This window comes from Heterodontus francisci, chromosome 17, assembly GCF_036365525.1.
Source record: "Heterodontus francisci isolate sHetFra1 chromosome 17, sHetFra1.hap1, whole genome shotgun sequence".
NCBI lineage: Eukaryota > Metazoa > Chordata > Chondrichthyes > Heterodontiformes > Heterodontidae > Heterodontus > Heterodontus francisci.
The window spans coordinates 84,757,913-84,777,427 of record NC_090387.1 but is presented as its reverse complement, the minus strand read 5'-3'; the positions used below and the strand labels follow the sequence as shown (position 1 = coordinate 84,777,427).

The following is a 19,515-nucleotide window of genomic DNA, read 5'->3' as shown; positions in this document are numbered from 1 at the left end:
TAGCAACAGCTTGATATCTAAACATATTAAGAACTACTTTGTGGATCATCCCTTTGTTCAGATCAACTTGTTTGCATATCCTCTATTAACTAACTTGTTGCATTCAATAATTTGTGTGCTGTTTGTTTAACTTTTTGATGAGAACATTTCTTAAATCTGGTGCTTTGTGATGTTTTCTGTGCTGCGAATCCATTGCAGCTATTTCTGGGGAACCCCCCATCCTAATTTCTTAAGGACAGAAGAACTACCGTAGGGAAAACAGAGTTTTTGCAGATATTTTTTATTATGCAGTTGTAGAAATAATGTGCTAGTAAATCAAAAATAAAGAAATAGTGAAATCTGATGATACCTCAAGGGCCCAAGTTTGAAAATGTGCAATTAACCTCCTTCCTTCTCCCCGCTCTCTCCCCACCCCCGCCCGGGCAAATGTGTAACATGAGACGCCATCCTCTGAACAGTGTCTAGTGTATCTTTGTCCCACTTTTGTGGTCCTTGTGTATGGAATGCATACTTTGGTACCATTTACATTATGGGAAGATCCACCATTGTGGATTAAGTTGTAATAGTTGGTTAAATGTCACACTGGTTGGTGGCTCTGATGCAAACTGAGTCTCCTTGTGATCATAATTGACAGAATTTTAAGTACTTGGCACTGCACCATCTTTGATCTTGTATTATGTCCATCCAACTACTATGTAAACAAGGCAGCAGTCCTAGATTAAGTTTAATTGTTATAATTGGGGCCTGTAGGTAATCCAAAAAAACTGTTCATTTAAAAAGGATAGGAAAAGAAGTTTCTTAGCCTCCACATTTCTTCGGATCCAATATAGGATTATACAATAAATGGGAGGATATTGAGAGGGGTAGAGGAAGTGAGAGACCTTGGAGTGCATGTCCACAGGTCCGTGAAGGTGGCAAGATGGGTAGATAAGGTGGTGAAGAAGGCATATGGAATGCTTTCCTTTATTGGCCGAGGTATAGAATACAAAAGCAAATGCAGGAACTGTATACAACGCTGGTTAGGCCACAGCTGGAGTATTGTGTAAAGTTCTGGTCACCACATTACAGGAAGGACATAATTGGTCTGGAGAGAGTACAGAGGAGATTTACAAGAATGTTGCCGGGGCTCAAAAGTTGCAGCTATGCGAAAAGATTGGATAGGCGAGGGCTGTTTTCCTTAGAACAGAGGAGGCTGAGGGGTGACTTAATTGAGGTGTACAAAATTGTGAGGGGCCTAGGTAGAGTAGACAGGAAGGACCTGTTTCCCCTGGTGGAGAGGTCAATTACCAGGGGGGCACTGATTTAAGGTGATTGGTAGAAGGATTAAGAGGGGACATAAGGAAAAACTTTCTCACCCAGAGGGTGATGGGTGTCTGGAATTCACTGCCCAGATTGGTGGTGGAGGTAGAAACCCTCAACTTATTTAAAAGGTACCTGGACTTGCACCTGAAGTGCTGTAACCTGCAAGGCTACAGACCAGGTGCTGGAAGATGGGATTAGATTGGGCAGCTAGTTTTTTCAGCTAGCGCAGACATGATGGGCTGAATGGCCTCTTTCTGTGCCATAACTTTTCTATGGTTCTATATGTATTCTCATTTTAGTAAGCATAAGCCTTTATTTGTGATCTTGCAGGAACCTCACAGGCTGCTGCCTGGGAGTAGTTGGTTGGTTAGTTCATATTAACAAAGAAACTCCCAAGCAATGAGTGCGCCTCATTGACCAGTGAGCTTATCTTTTGGAAATATTACCGAGCTATGCCGACTGCAGATATTCATAAGTGGTCCCTACATTTTGGGTATGTGAATCAAAGAAAGTTGTGTTACTCTGCATCAACCTTTGAAGAAAAAGTGAATACCGTAGATCAACAAGCAGACTTGCCAAAGGATAAACCCAGTTTTTAAAGTTTTCCATGTTTTGCTTCAAGGTTGGAGCTGCAAACTGTTGACTGGCTAAAATCACCTGGTCACCGCCATAAATTGCGAGGATGAATGTGAAAGTGGTACATGATTCACAATCCCTGTGGAGAAATGTTCTGAGGCTTAACTTGTTCTAAATATATTTACTAGCCCATTGCAGTGTATTCAAGAATGTAAGCATCCAGTCAGTCAATTTAAAGGATGCTGTGGTAGCCAGAAGGATTGACCTGGACGGGAAGGGAGGAAGTGGAGAATTCTCCATTAAGGGACTAGTTGTGATGTTAATATTAAAAGAAAAAACTTTGGCCATGTTGTACTTGCAGCTTTGTCTGTTAACTTCCTTACTGAGCTTAAAGATAGGCTGATTAAAATCTCGGAACAAGTTTTGATGGGAAACCTTATTTGGTTTTATACCTGCAGGTAGTTTGGGTACAGGGAGTTTGACTGGCATGGGAACTGGTGGACTTGCACTACCAACTGTGAACACTGATCCCTTTGGACAGCGAAAGATGAGCACATCTGGACTGAACCCACAGACATTCCAGCAGAGTAAGATGAAACCTTGTAAGTGGTTGTGTTGTCTGTGACTGTTGTGAGAGTGTGGCCTAGCTTATTTTATTGCCTTGGTTTAAAGATAGCTAGTCTTCACAGAACACCCAACCAGGGCTCAAAATAGATTTCCTTAGATAGAGTCAAAGTGGGTTTGGGTATTGACAGTTTTAGCGTACTGCTTTTGTTATAAGTTGTCAATCTGATCAGATCTCTTCCTGGTACATTTTCAGTAACCACTGAAATCAGAAGGCGCACAGATTCCTGACATACACTCATCACTGTTTAGGCTTCATCTCCTAGGAATGGGAATATGCCAGTGACGCTCACATCCCAAGAATAAGTAAAATAAAATCATACTGGGTTCATTTTTAAAATTGGGTATGCTGGGGACTTGCCTATGACTAGTAATCCATGACCACTGCATTACGTAGCTGAAGTGAAGAGATTGCAATGGTAAGCAAGGAAGTAATTTCCACTAACAGCTTTTGCAAAAGAACCTAATTAACAGAAAAACACAAATGTGAATCCAAATTATCTGATGTATGTAATTCAGGTAATTGGCTGGCTGAGGGAAGATCACAAGGCCTGTTTGAATACTATGTCTGCAAAGCACCTTAGAAAGTCAGATAATTTTAACTTTTAAGTGTTTTAATTGCCATTGAAAGTAAGATGACATTTGAGACCTTGTTCTGACTTAATCTTGCTATATAAAGAAATTTCAAAACAGCTAGACGTATACAACAGATTAGACAACATCTGAAACAGAGAAAGCTGGGTTAGGGTTTGAGCGAAACCAAAATCTAACAGCAAAATTATCAGTTGGTGCTCAGCCTAAGGGTTCAATCCTGTACTGGAGGAGGTGCTGCTTTGGAACCTTGCATTAAGCTTAGCTGGAGCAATATAGGAGTCTGGACAGAAAGGTTGAGGTTAGGACCAATATTTTGGGGTGGGGGGTGGGGTGGCAGGGTAAAGATTGATGCTTGGGATAAATAGGGAGATGTGTCCTTCACATCTCCCTATTTTATAGCAAAGAACTCATTGCATCTCACACCAGTGCTGAAAAGTGTAACGCTGAGAGACCTCTATCCTGAGCCTATTTTGAGTGCTGTTTTAGGTTGCCCCGGTGGATGCATGCATCTGTTATGAATGCTTGTCTGCTTGTTTGTGAAATGCCAGCCCATGTTGGAATTTATCAGCACCACAGTTTTCCACTTCAGTTGTTACAATTAATAACCACTCAACAGAAACATTAACCAATTTGGTACTCATTTTAGATGAAAAATATTGAAAAGTCAAATCCATTTAGCTCCTTTTGAGCTGAATACTTGTGAAGTAATTTATGCTTAAATCAGTTAACTTTTTTTTAAAAATGGATGATTTCTGTTCTAATCTATCAAAACACACCAAATTAAAAGCAATATATTTCTGGAAACGCATGTTGCATAAGAAATTCTTAAACTTGTTTTATTCTGTCTAGCTGAGAGTTCAGTCAAATGCTGTACCAAAATGGTTATTCATTTGTGCATCCCCTGAAGGTGGAATCTATGCAGTACCAAGTCAAAGACCCTAGTCTCTACAAAAATTTGTGGCTCATTTGTGATGCATCATTCTCAGCAAGTGGAAGTGTTTGGAATTGGTTTCAGTTGATTTTAACACTCAAATCCTAAAAATATTGTCTTAAAAAAAGAGAAAAGTTAATTTTCACCCAGCAATCTTTAATTATGGGCTTGTTTTCTTCTGTAATTTTCTTCTCTTTTAAAGGTGTTGTGTCCTTTTTTGGTTCCACGAGTGGTGGTTGCCCCCAATAACTCAATCAAAAAGCATTATTCATGTTGTTATGACGGAGGCGGGAGGAGTGCACTGTTTATCCTAGTTCCACTTCTCCACAGATCACAATATGTATTTACATTTTTTCCCCACTTACTGATGCAGTCAATCATAGACTCTATTTTTATCCCAGAATAAAACATACCAACCAGATCTCTTTAATAAACAGCAAAATTATCAGTTTATTATAAAACAGGTTTTAACCAGTACTGAAGTAAAGCATATACGCACAGATTGAAATATAAAAGTTCCCTTTTTACCTTAATCCCTCACACTCATACACACGTTCACTAGTTAACCAGAAAAATAAAGGGATTTTTGTTTTTAGAACTCGATTACAGACAAATAAAACACTGGGGCTGAATACTTGCTCGTTCCTGAAGCAACAGCAGATCAGATATGTTGTGTTCCAAAACTGGCATACAGTCTGGCCTCCGAGTACACATAGAAGGGTCACTGAGATCTTTTAAAAACAGTTCTTTTCAGGTGGTGTCGAGAATTAATTTAGCAGGCTTTTCTTCAAAGACAGGAGATGAGATGAGTTGACACAGTGGACTTCTCGGGGGTCTTTTAGAAAGGTGCTGGAAAGCTGAGCTGGGTTGCGGTCTTCTCTCCTTCCTTGGGAATTCTCTCTCTCATATAATTCATCCCCAACTCAAAACAATTCAAAAGCAAAACCATCAACAAGAGGTCAACCTTTTGACCTCCATCAATCTTGACCTGTCACTTCTTCGTCAGCAATTTCTCCAGGTATCCAAAGTTCTCTTGTTTATTGAACTGGAAATCAGGTGGTTTCCCAGAAAGGCTTGTTTTCCTCACAAGACCTCTCAGTGCCCTTTTAAAAAAAATTTCCAGCGACTGTTTTTCAAAGTCGTGACCTTTACATGACCCCCTTTGAAAACCCCAAAGTTTAAAATTTCTTCAATCTTTCAAAAATGAATCCTCAAAAAAATATATTTAACAGAACACAGAGGCACTTTCGTAACAATGTGCAATCATTGTTTGCAAGTGCCAGCAAAATGTTCATCCACATTGGAAGCATAGGGACTGAAGTATGCCATTCAGCCCCTTGAGCTTGTTCTGCAGTTTATAGTGGTCTGTCCCTTTTGAGTTTTCCAAAATCAAGATTTCGGTGCTCATGAGGGACTTGAACTTACATCCATCCACTCAGTGGTACTGTGTGCTGTAACTCTAGCATGTTGTCATCATATTAGTTGCCGAGTGAAATTACAGAATGTGGAGATTTGTTACCCAGGATGGGTTGCCTATTATTCATGCTCACAATGTAGCTTTTCTTCCCCAGGTGGAAATACTTTGGGAAGGGAATAGCCCAGGTATGATCTCAAATCTGAATCTTGTAATCGTATGCTTAACTGTAGTCTGAATTCAAATGGAACCAATCCAAAATACTTCTAGCACATCCACTACAAACACTGCAGCTTATTTGTAAAGGTTTCTTCAAATAATTGAATTATTTGTTTATTAATTCTGTGATGAAGATCCAACGCTGACAAAAGCTATGCATATTGTTTCTATGTCAGTCTGTCGCTTTGCACGCATGTGCTATTGAACATCAGTTAGCAAGTAGATTTTGATGAGATTTTTCCCTCCATTTGTTCCTGTCTTGCACAGCTGATCTCTCTCAGGTATGGCCAGAGGCAAATCAGCACTTTAGCAAGGAGATAGACGACGAAGCAAACAGCTACTTCCAACGTATCTACAACCATCCACCCCACCCTACCATGTCTGTTGATGAGGTGAGTATCAGTAGTCACGATGTTAAAAATCGATTTACTGTCATTTTAGGTACCCCACATGAGTTAATTTGAGTTCACAACACCCTTGAATAGGCTACGTTCATAACTCTCCAAGACAGTGGTGCTTTAGGTTCTTAAATGACATTTTCTAATTTACCTGTCAATAACAGTTTTCATAAGTGAATTACAAAGGTAGAATGTCAAGACAAATTTCAAGTCAATTGAGTACATGTGTGCAGGGCTATTGGGATCTTGATTGTAGTAAATTGCGTTCAAGAATTTGCACAGGGGCCTTATTCTGCCTTCAAATCAGCAACGGTATTATACACAGACCAGGGACTTAATGAGATTAACCTTGAGTTCTCTCTAGCAGTTAAAATGGTCTCCCAGTATAAAACTTAGCAACTTTTCTGAGAGGCACCGTGAATATAGAGTCTTCGCTGATCCCTTCATAGCATAATATTGTCTTGACCCATATTCCTCAGGTAAGTAGTTTTATGTGATGAATGCAAGCCAAATGCTCAAAAAGCTCTTCAGTTCCAACTATGCCTCAGACTATAGACCTGTGGAATAGACACTGATTATATTGCCTTCATCTCTCTTGAGAATGAAAGCGGATAAGTTTTCAGGGCCGACAAATTATGGTAGAATAACAATAGAATAGAAGCTTTATATCTTCATGACAGTCTGCAGTCACTTTCTCCCATCCCAGTTGACCATTACAACACCGCTGCAAAAAAAATCACATTTGAATCTGATGTTGCGGAATGCTCAAATTCATTTGAATTCTGAATTGAATAGCTAGGATTAATTAAGTCCTATCTTTTAATACTTCCAAACTGCAGCATCTGGGATGTATGCTTAGCACATTCATTATCCTAATCAACTTTTTTTTTATTTGTTCAGGGGATGTGGGTATCTCTGGTTAGGCCAGCATTTGTTGCCCATCCCTACTTGCCCTTGAGAAGGTGGTGATGAGCTGCCGCCTTGAACCACTGCAATCTTGGGGTGTAGGTACACCAACAGCACTGTTAGGAAGGGAGTTCCAGGATTTTGACCCAGCAACAAGTTAGGATGGTGTGTGGCTTGGAGGGGAACTTGCAGGCAGTGGTGTTCCCATGCACCTGTTGCCTTTGTCCTTCTAGATGGTAGAGGTCGCGGGTTTGGAAGGTGCTATCTAAGGAGCCTTGGTGAGTTGCTGCAGTGCATCTTGTGTATGGTACACAATGCTGCCATGTGCGTTGGTGGTGGACAGAGTGAATGTTGACGGAGTGAATGTTGAAGGTGGTGGACGGGATGCAAATTATGTGGGCTGCTTTTTCCTGGATGGTGCCGAGCTTCTTGAGTGTTGCTGGAGCTGCAACCATCCAGGCAAGTGGAGAATATTCCACCACAATCCTGACTTGTGTCTTGTAGATGGTGGACAGGCATTGGGGAGAACAGGAGGTGGGTTACTCGCTGGAGAATTCCCAGCATCTGACCTGCTCTTGTAGCCATAGTATTTACATGGGTGGTCCAGTTAATTTTCTGGTCAATGATGCCCACCCCCAAGATGTTGATAGTGGATTCAGCAGTGGTAATGCCATTGAACGTGAAGGGGAGATGGTTAGATTCTCTCTCGTTTGAGATGGTCATTGCCCACCACTTGTGTGGCATGAATGTTACTTGCCGTTTATCGGCTGAAGCCTGGATGTTGTCCAAGTCCTGCTGCATATGGACATGGGCTGCTTCAGTATCTGAGGAGAGGAGTCATGAATGATGCTGAACATTGTACAATCACAAATGAACATTTCCACTTCTGACCTTGATGAAGCAACCGAAGATGGTTGGGCCTAGGATACTAGCTTGAGGAACTCCTGCAGTGATGTCCTGGGACTGAGATGATTGACGTCCAGCAACTGCAACCATCTTGCTTTGTGCTTGATATGACTCCAACCGCAGACAGTTTTCCCCCTGATTCCCATTGACTCCAATTTTGCTAGGGCTCCTTGATGCCATACTCGGTCAAATGCTGCCTTGACGTCAAGGTCAGTCACACTCCCCTCACCTCTGGTGTTCTGCTCTTTTGTCCGTGTTTGGACCAAGGCTGTAATGAGGTCAGGAGCTGGGTGGTGCTGATGGAACCCAAACTGAGCGTCACTGAGCAGGTTATTGCTAAGCAAATGTCGCTTGATGGCACTGTCGACAACCCCTTCCATCACTTTGATGATCGCGAGTAGATTGAAAGGGCGGTAATTGGCCGGGTTGGATTTGTCCTGCTTTTTGGGTAGAGGACATACCTGGGCAATTTTCCATATTGCCAGGTAGATGCCTGTACTGCAACAGCTTGGCTAGGGACGGGGCTAGTTCTGGAGTACAGGTCTTCAGTACTATTGCTGGAATATTACCCATTAATAAAAGCAAGCAACTCCCATTTATGTAAAGTCAGCAGTCACCTGTTTTTAAACCTTGTTTGGATTTTTTTTGAGACAATCTCAAAAGCCAAATCATATCCAGCCTGTGGTTTGAAGAAGTCTGTTTGGAGTCAGGATACTGTGTAGTCTTGCCACTAAGCGTTAATTTTTCATTGCTCCTTGAAACTTCACGGGCTTTCCAGAGTGTGTTCTGCTGGGTTAGAAAGGCAGGCTTTGGGACTTGTGCTTTCCTGCATTTTGTGAACAAAGTAACACCTCTTTGGAGTGTGCGTCAGGGAGTGGGTGGAGCTACTGCAGTAGACTTTGTTCTTGTATGTCATTAAGTGAATAAGGTCTGAAGAAGTGCTGTTGATGTGTTGTCCTGGAGCACCAGTCATGCACTGCTGTGACTTGGTCTACATGAGTTGAGAATTAGGCTCATCAGTGAATTTGACTTGCCTTTTGTTGTCCTGATTTGTATAAGAATCCATTTTGCTAGTGTTTTTAATTTATTAAATGGTTTGCATGTGAGGTCAGCCAAGCATTTAAGAACCTAATTTTGCAGACAAATAAAAATTGGGAGAATGTGCTATACCTTTGTAGTGATTTCATTCTTAAATACAGATCATCTGCTATGCAACGCAGTAAGTTCCTAAATGCCACGGCCTATAGTATAGTCACAAAGCTATATTACATATATTGCCAGTCTTTCAACACCAGGTCAAAATTCTGGAATTCCCTACTTTCTTTGTGGGAACTCCACCTGCACAGAGGCAGCAGTGGGTCAAGGAGATGGCCCAGCTCAGGGTTGCCCATAAATGTGGTCTTGCCACCATTGTCTACATGCTAAGAACAATTTTTTAAAATATAGAACCCGTTATGGGTACGGTAGATTAATGGTTTTGTTACTGGACTGGTTAATCCTTAAACCTGGACTAATAATCAGGAGATGAGAGTTCAGATCACACCATGGCAGTTTGAGAATTTGTTCAGTTTTAAAAATCTGGTATCAGTAAAGTGATCATGGAGTTGTTGATGTTGTAAAAAAATTAGCTGATTCACTAATATCCTTTAGGGAAGGAAATCTGCTCGGTATGGTCTATATGTGACTTCAGTCCCACACTAAAGTGGCCTAGTAAGACCCTCAGTTGTATCTGGCAATAAATGCCAGCCTTTCCAAAGACACATATTGATATTGCAAGGGCTGGTTGAGGGAAAAATCAGAAGGAGGTTCCATTCCTGATTACTTTCTGGTGATCCCTGCTCATGGTTGCATATTTGAACCTTGAGTGAGGACAAGATTATACTTGATTATAATACAGCCCCATTACCATGTAATGTCCTGTCGACACTCACCATCTGAACCCACACATGCAAAATGACCAGATATGTGGATGCCTCATATCCATGGAGCAGTCTTCTAGCATGAGAGACATCTTCAGGCAAGCGAGGGGAATTTAATCTTGGATGGGGATGCTTTCTGGTCTCCTGTGGGATACAGAATTGATTGTACAAGTGGTCAAGTTCCAGGTAGATGCTGTATAAAGTGGGTTCATCCTTGATTTTGTATGAAAGCTTGTTCACTTTTGCGTCATTTGTTGTCATTGCTGTTTGTGAGCCTATGTTGGTTGATGTAGTGCTACCTGCACACTCAAGCAGTGACTGTTGCATTATTTTGTACTTGGTCCATGGGTGTTGCGCTCTACTCAAAACAGATGATGTAAAGTAGCATTATAAAAAGTTTTTTTTTTTTACAAGTTTAATGGATGGGTGTTGGAATGAACAAGGTGACCCTAGCATAGTGTCGTGCAGAAGCCTGGTCTTATATAAATGAATGTGTATTTTTAGTCAGCCTTGAAAGGACAAATGATTTTTTAAAAAGTAACCTGTTTGTCATAGGCTATGGTGTTTATCTGCTGAGAATTGGATTTTTGTTCCATATGTGAACGTAACCATGTGTTGACTTCCAGTTCAATAGCTGTCTTTCACCAAGGAACTGAAGAGAATTCTGCAGTTTGATATGTTCCTTTAGCAGCTGCGTTGTTAGAGTGTGGGACTTTAGCCAGCTGTAGAACTGCACAAAGTTCATAGTTTTTGAGAACAAAGAGTGATTGCAAAATGCAAAATTCTGATATTTTGAGATGGGGTTGGTAAAATGGTCAAAATCAAAGCCTTTTATAAGTTGCATTTTCATTGAGACTGGGTCCTTTGTGAATCTGGAGAATGTCCTTTTGAGATTTCCACTGGTTGTGGGAGATGTATTAATTAGGAGTTAGAGGCACTAGCACATCACTAAATCCAATATGAAGGCAGTTTAAATCGGCCGGTATCAGTAACTGCACAGCAGTGAAGGATTCTTCCAGCCTGTCAGTTAAATCAGACAACTGTGCTGGGTTTTGTCTGTTCCTTATGATTTTGGTTGAAGTCCCTTGGAGTACTTGATCTCAGGCAAGAGATAATATGGGGGTAGAAAAAGTTGAAGAATAATACTGTACTGTCCTAACTCTGATAAACGGAGAAACTGGAAAAACAAACACCTTAATTTCTAATAAAAGCTATCTTTAGAAATTAAACAACTCCTAAGTTGCAGGAATAATATGAATTTGACACATCATGACACTGGCTAAACATTCCTATTGTGTGAAATTATTGTGCCTTAATTATGCAAAGAGCCTGTGCTGTGTTGAAGTAGTGGTAAGACCAGTGACTTGAAACTGGTGGATATGTTGGAGAAATGGTTGATTTGATTAAAATTACATTTTAAACTCTGCTTTTGTTGGGAGGGAAATGTTAACAATTCTTTGTAAGTTAGCTGATTGATTGTCGTGGTTAGAAAAATCTATTGGTCCCATTGTCACTGCTTTTTTCTGATGAGTGCTTTCTGATCAGTTGTACAGTTACTCAGTTCTGCTGTTCAGAATTATTTTGTCAAGAGGAGAAAGGGTGAGGAGCAATTTTGTGTTGTGGTCCTGCTCCCATGATGATGCTGGTTGACTGCTTGAATTTTTCAAGCAAGAATCTTGCAGCTAACATATTCAGGAGACTCTCACCAGATCCCAGAGGTGAGGGAAACTACTGCACTCCCAACTTCACAGTTTTAACCACTTGAAAGTACTTTCCCATCATGTTGGAAAGAGAGTTTTCCATCAAATAGATGGTTCAGTTAATTTTAGTAACTGGAGACCTAGAAATCCAAACTTGGGGTGCATAGCAAAGTGGCTGAGATTGATGGATTTTTATTATCTAAGGATATCAAGGGGTGTGGAGCAATGGTGGGAAAATGGAATTGAGGTGCGGATCAGCCATTATCTAATTGAATGGAGAACAGGTTGAAGGGGCTCAATGGCCTACTTCTGTTCCTATGTAACCATTTATTGCCATGCAGGTCACCAATTGCTTTTTATGCTTACTCTGATAAATGGTGCTGACTTGTTAAATTTCCTCTTATTTCTGCAGGTTCTGGAAATGCTGCAGAGGTTTAAGGATTCCAGCATTAAGCGTGAAAGGGAAGTTTTTAACTGCATGCTACGTAACCTCTTTGAGGAGTATCGCTTCTTCCCCCAGTACCCGGATAAAGAGCTGCACATCACTGCCTGCCTGTTTGGTGGAATTATCGAAAAAGGGCTGGTCACCTATATGGCATTGGGACTTGCACTGCGCTATGTTCTCGAAGCTTTGCGCAAACCTTTTGACTCCAAGATGTACTACTTTGGTATTGCTGCACTAGACAGATTTAAAAATAGGTATGTTTGATTTAAATTTTCTGTATCGGAGTCTGGATATAGGCAACTTCAGTTTACTGAAGAAGAAAGTTGATTTGAATGGGGGTGTCAACAGCTGGGGCAGCTGATCGGTTGATCTTGCCAGTGGTTTGTTTTCTGTGGGGTTTAATCTATTTTAGAACACTTAACCCTTGATATTTCTCATTGGTTGTTCAAAGTGTAGAATTTGAATGCATCAAGGTGGATCGGGTTTAAGCATTGTCCTTGCATATCTGGGGCTAATGTAATGTTCTAGTGAACTGAGTTTTAGGTGGTGTCAACCCAGATCCTGGATGTGAGTCCATGATGTATGATTGTGCATAATTTTACATTAATATTGATGATTTTGCTCAGATGGGTGGGAGAAGTGCTCGTGTCACACTGATGCAGCTGGGGTATTCATTGGGGTCTTGACTGAAGGGGCTTGATGTTAGTTGCAAATTAGTTGCAAAAACTGCAGGTATGTTTCATTTCTTAGTATTGAAATCATGTAGCACAAATAACTTGCATCAGTGTTGTCAACTCATTATGAATTCAGTGTAAGTAACAGCAAAGTTGAACTAACAGTATCCAATGGATACCACTGTATGATATTGTGAGTGTGAATGTTAAATGAAGTTTTGATTTATTTGAAAGATCTTGTTAAACAGTCAACTGAGATGTCAGAAATCAAAGTGGGTTGTCAAATTGTGTGGGTTTCTTCCGTTCGCCATAGCAACTGTCCAAATTTAAAGAAAACCAGTGGTAGTCATCTGAGTTTCAATTTAAATCCTTTCATCGGTAATTGTTTGACTTATTTTCCCCCATGTTGCATTTTATCCTTCACCTGAGATGCTGACTGGTGACCTAGTCCAGATTTCTTAACACTTCACTTGGAGGTCCACAAGAATAACTGGTTGACTAACTTCCTTCTCTATTGTAATGCCAGACTATCAATTTTTCCCTCCTCTTGTCTTAAACTTGCCCTCTGCTTCCCTGCCACCCCAATGTTTGATATTCCATGTTTAGAATTGCAATTGAAAATAGCCTGTACTCTGTGATGCAACACATTCGAGCAGCAAGCTACTCTATTGTCATGTGTTTAAGTTTCTCTCAGTTTTATTCTAATTTTTCCCATCGTCATGTGATGTGCATCCTTAATATCCACATATTTGGCTTCAGTGCTGCTAACTCTAGTTTCTTGAGGATCTGTCCAAGGCCATTTGTTATTTAGAACAAGAACAGTACAGCACAGGAACAGGCCATTCGGCCCTCCAAGCCTGCGCCGATCTTGATGCCTGCCTAAACTAACACCTTCTGCACTTCCGGGGCCCATATCCCTCTATTCCCTTCCTATTCATGTATTTGTCAAGATGTCTCTTAAACGTCGCTATCATATCTGCTTCCAACACCTCCCCTGGCAGCAAGTTCCAGGCACTCACCACCCTCTGTGTAAAAAAAACTTGCCTCGCACATCCCCTCTAAACCTTGCCCCTCGCACCTTAAACCTATGACCCCTAGTAACTGACTCTTCCAACCTGGGAAAAAGCTTCTGACTATCCACTCTGTCCATGCCGCTCATAACTTTGTAAACCTCTATCATGTCGCCCCTCCACCTCCGTCGTTCCAGTGAAAACAATCCGAGTTTTTCCAACCTCTCCTCATAGCTAATGCCCTCCAGACCAGGCAACATCCTGGTAAACCTCTTCTGTACCCTCTCCAAAGCCTCCACGTCCTTCTGGTAGTGTGGCGACCAGAATTGCACGCAATATTCTAAATGTGGCCTAACTACGGTTCTGTACAGCTGCAACATGAACCTAAGGGTTCTGCCAGTTACTGTATACCTCCCACCTGCATTAGACCTTCCAAAATGCATTACCTCACATTTGTCCGGATTAAACTCCATCTGCCATTTCTCCGCCCAAGTCTCCAACCGATCTATATCCTGCTGTATCCTTTGACAATCCTCATCATTATCCGCAACTCCACCAACCTTTGTGTCATCCGCAAACTTACTAATCAGACCAGCTACATTTTCCTCCAAATCATTTATATATACTACAAACAGCAAAGGTCCCAGCACTGATCCCTGCGGAGCACCACTAGTCACATTCCTCCATTCAGAAAAACACCCATCCACTGATACCTTCTGTCTTCTTTGACCGAGCCAGTTCTGTATCCATCTTGCCAGCACACCTCTGATCCCGTGTGACTTCACCTTTTGTACCAGTCTGCCATGCGGGACCTTGTCAAAGGCTTTACTAAAGTCCATATAGATAACATCCTTCATCAATCATCTTCGTCACTTCCTCAAAAAACTCAATCAAATTAGTAAGACACGACCTCCCTTTCACGAAACCGTGCTGTCTCTCGCTAATAAGTTCGTTTGTTTCCAAATGGGAGTAAATCCTGTCCCGAGTAATCCTCTCTAATAGTTTCCCTACCACTGACGTAAGACTCACCAGCCTATAATGTCCTGGATTATCCTTGCTACCCTTCTTAAACAAAGGCACAACATTGGCTATTCTCCAGTCCTCTGGGACCTCACCTGTAGCCAATGAGGATGCAAAGATTTCTGTCAAGGCCCCAGCAATTTCTTCCCTTGCCTCCCTCAGTATTCTAGGGTAGATCCCATCAGGCCCTGGGGACTTATCTACCTTAATTTGTCTTGTACATGCTACCGCTTGGAGATAGCGTTGGAAGACATGATGGCAGAGTCGTTGTGTGCGCTGGTGACCCCCAGCTCCACCTCAACGCCCACCTCTCTTGATTCCTTCACAGTTTATCCAAAGTCCAGTGCTGGAGGAGCTGCAGTTTCCTCCAATTAAACGTTAAGACCTAAGGCATTTTTTTCCCCCCGCAAATTCTGTTCCCTTGGCACCAATTCCACGCCGCTCCCCTGGTCACTGTATGATGGTGAACCAGACTGTTATTTGACCCCAACCTGAGCTTCCAACTCCATGCCCAATCCAGCACCATGACTTCCTACTTTCACCTCTATAACTCTGCCTTTTCGTGACCCTGCTTCAGCTTATCTGCTGCTAAAAAACTTCATTGATGCTTTTGTTAACCCCAGTAACCCCAGACTTAACTTCCAGTACTCTACAGACCAACCTCCCATTATCCACTCTACATGAATTTGAGCTCATCCACAATTTTTGATTCCAATCCACCTGGACCAGATCCCTTTTCAACTCACTGAAGTTAGCTCTCTTTCATTTCACTATTTTTGTCTTTGATTGTACCTCGTCCTTTTCTGTAACTACTCAAAACCTGAGTATTGCTGAAAAAGACATGCTGTTGGAGCTTTTCGTCTTGCACTCATTGGGACAGATGCAAGAATGCCAAATTTCAAAAGGAGCAACAATTTATACTGCTTGAGAAAAGGAGTGCTGATTGGTTGGCAAGTCGACTCTAGTCATGGCGTTGCCATGGAGAATGCACCAGGGAACTATTGTTTCCGCGCTTTTGTTCAATTCAAAGAAAAGCGCAACGCCTGGACATGTTCCTTTTTCCTGCAGAGAGCAAGTCCCTCCGTATGAATGTATCTTCTAGCAAGCGTAAGTTAGCCACATTGCGAGCCCGACTGATCTTAAATTTGGCTGTTGGTGTAATTCCCAACCGATCAGAGTCGACTTAGTTTCTGTGCTTACAATTTCCTGACCTGACTTCATTTATATTTGAGCATAGAAATAGTTCCAAGATCAGTGAACAAAGTTAATCTGGATAAAAATAGAATACGGCAGAGCTGAAAATCTGAAATAAAAACAGAAAATGCTGATAATATTCAGGTCTGGCGGCATCTGTGGGGACAGAAACAGTTAACGTTTCAGGTCGATAACCTTTCCATCAGAACTGGGAAAAGTTAGAGATTTAACAGGTTTTAAGCAAGTACACCAGCAGGGAAAGGCTGTGGGAGAAGGAAAATAACAAAAGGGAAGGTCTGTGATGGTTGCAACGCAAGAGAAATTAAATGATGCAAGGGATGACGGTGCAAGACAAAAGATGATAATGATGTGGCAGGAAAACAAACAAAGGATTGGTCTAGAGGAGATGTAAATGGTAAGAGAATCACGGCCAGTAGCTACCATTTGAAAAAATAGGGCTGAGGTTATTATCTGTGATTAAACTCCGGAAGGCTGAAAGATGATTTACTGTTCCTCAAGCTTGCATTGAGCTACGTTGGAACAGAGTGGAGGCCGGGGGCAGAGCTTCTCTCCATGCCCTCCAAGCAAATAGTCCCCCAACCCCTTCTACCTCCTTTCCCAAGATCCACAAACAGGACTACTCTGTTAGACCCATCAATTCAGCTTGTTGCACCATGGACCTGATCTTTTCCTATCTCAGTTCTTTTTTTTCTCCCCTTGTCCACTCTCATAAGATCATAAGAACTAGGAGCAGGAGTAGGCCGTCCGGCCCCTCGAGCCTGCTCCGCCATTCAATAAGATCATGGCTGATCTTTTCGTGGACTCAGATCCACTTACCCGCGCTCTCACCGTATCCCTTAATTCCTTTATTGTTAAAAAAGATATCTACCTTAGCTTTAAAAACGTTTACTGAAGAAGCGTCAACTACTTCACTGGGCAAGGAATTCCATAGATTAACAACCCTCTGGGTGAAGAAGTTCCTTCTTAATTCAGTCCTAAATCTGCTCCCTCTAATCTTGCGGCTATGCCCTCTTGTCCTTGCTTCACCTGCCAGTGGAAACATCCTCTCTACTTGTATCTTATCTATTCCCTTCATAATTTTATATGTTTCTATAAGATCCCCCCTCATTCTTCTGAATTCCAATGAATATAATCCCAATCTACTCAGTCTGTCCTCATAAGCCAACCCCCTCAACTCCGGAATCAACCTAGTGAACCTCCTCTGCACCCTCTCCAGTGCCAGTACATCCTTTCTCAAGTAAGGAGACCAAAACTGCACACAGTACTCCAGGTGCAGCCTCACCTGTACCTTACACAGCTGCAACATAACCTCTCTGCTTTTAAACTCAATCCCTTTAGCAATGAAGGACAAAATTCAATTTGCCTTGCTAATTACTTGCTGTACCTGCAGACCAACCTTCTGTGATTCATGCACAAGGACACCCAGGTCCCTCTGCATAGCAGCATGCTGCAACTTTTTACCATTCAAGTAATAATCCTTTTTACTGTTACTCCTACCGAAATGAATGACTTCACATTTATTAACATTGTATTCCATCTGCCAGACGTTTGCCCACTCACTCAATGTATCTATGTTCCTCTGCAAAGTTTCACAGTCATCTGCACACTTTGCTCTGCCACTCATCTTAGTGTCATCTGCAAACTTTGTCACCCTACACGTGGTCCCCAACTCCAAATCACCTATATAAATTGTAAATAATTGCGGTCCCAACACCGATCCCTGAGGCACACCACTAGTGACTGTTTGCCAACCAGAATAGCACTCATTTATCCCCACTCTCTGCTTCCTATAAGTCAACCAATCCTCTGTCCATGCTAATACTTTACCCCTAACGCCATGCATCCTTATCTTATGCAGCAGCCTCTTGTGCGGCACCTTGTCGAAGGCCTTTTGGAAATCTAGGTACACCACATCCACTGGGTCCCCATTGTCCACCTTGCTCGTAATGTCATCATAGAATTCCAAAAGATTTGTCAAGCATGAACTGCCCTTCATGAACCCATGCTGCGTCTGCCCAACGGGACAATTTCTATCGAGATGCCCTGCTATTTCTTCCTTGATAATAGACTCAAGCATCTTCCCCACTACAGAGGTTAAGCTAACCGGTCTATAATTCCCCATCTTTTGTCTACCTCCCTTTTTAAACAGTGGCGTCACATCTGCTGTTTTCCAATCTGCTGGGACTACCCCAGAGTCCAGCGAATTTTGGAAAATTACCGCCAGTGCACCTGCTATTTCTCCCGCCATCTCTTTTAGTACCCTGGGATGCATTCCTTCAGGGCCAGGAGACTTATCAATCCTTAGCTCCATTAGCTTGCCCAACACTACCTCTTCAGTAATAATGATTGTTTCCAGGTCCTCACCTACGTTCGTCTCTTTGTCAATTACTGGCATGTTATTAATATCCTCCACTGTGAAGACCGATACAAAATACCTGTTCAATGCCTCGGCCATTTCATCATATCCCAAAACTAAATTCCCCTTCTCATCCTCTAAAGGACCAACGTTTACTTTAGCCACTCTTTTTCGTTTTATATATTTATAGAAACGTTTGCTATCTGTCTTTATATTCTGTGCTAGTTTTTTCTCATGTTCTATCTTACTTTTCTTTATAGCTCTTTTTGTGGCTTTCTGTTGACCTTTAAAGTTTTCCCAATCTTCTTCTAGTTTCATGCTGTTTTTGGCCACTTTGTATGCCTTCTCTTTCAATTTGATAGCCTCCCTTATTTCCTTAGACACCCATGGCAGATTACCCATTTTCTTCCAGTCCTTCCTTTTCACTGGAATATACTTTTGCTGAGCACTTTGAAAAATTGCTTTGAAAGTCCTCCACTGCTCGTCAACTGTCCCACCATAAAATCTTTGTTTCCAGTCTACTTTAGCCAAGTCCTCCCTCATTCTATTGAAGTCCCCCTTGTTCAAGTGCAGGACCCTGGTATTGGATTTTATCTTCACACTCTCCATCTGTATTCTAAATTCAACCATACTGTGATCACTCCTTCCAAGAGGATCCCTAACTATGAGGTCATTAATTATTCCTATCTCATTACACAGGACTAGATCTAGGATAGCTTGCTCCCTTGTTGGTTGCATTACATACTGTTCAAGAAAACTATCACAGATACACTCAACGAACTCCTCCTCAAGGCTACCCTGACTGAACTGGTTTGACCAATCTACATGTAGATTAAAATCCCCCATGATAATTGCCGTACCATTTTTACAGGCATTAGTTATTTCTTTGTTTATTGCCCGCCCCAATGTGATATTATTTGGTGGCCTATAGACTACGCCTATCAATGACTTTTTCTTTTTAGAGTTTCTAATTTCCACCCAAATGGATTCAACCTCCTTCTCCATAGAACCTATATCATCTCTCAGCACCGCCCTGATGTCGTCCTTGAATATCAGAGCTACACCACCTCCCTTACCTTCCTGTCTGTCCTTCCGAATAGTCTGGTACCCCCTGGATATTTAACTCCCAGTCGTGCCCAACCTGTAACCATGCCTCCGTAATGGCTACTAAATCATATTCATTCGCGATGATTTGTGCCGTTAACTCATCAACCTTGTTACGAATGCTACGAGCATTCAGGTAAAGTGCCTTTATGCTAGCTTTCTTACCCTCATGATTTCCAACATCTCTAATAATAACTCCTGA

General features: G+C 41.8%; 1 protein-coding gene across 1 annotated transcript in view; it reads left to right on the top strand.

The window, feature by feature from the left end:
- Nucleotides 1-19,515, top strand: part of cnot1 (CCR4-NOT transcription complex, subunit 1) — a 198,867-nt gene that overhangs the window by 103,565 nt on the left and 75,787 nt on the right. The window contains exons 18-20 of the mRNA XM_068048909.1: nucleotides 2,337-2,480; nucleotides 5,928-6,052; nucleotides 11,902-12,188. Coding sequence (XP_067905010.1) covers nucleotides 2,337-2,480; nucleotides 5,928-6,052; nucleotides 11,902-12,188 — 556 coding nt within the window. The remainder of the gene's footprint in view (nucleotides 1-2,336; nucleotides 2,481-5,927; nucleotides 6,053-11,901; nucleotides 12,189-19,515) is intronic.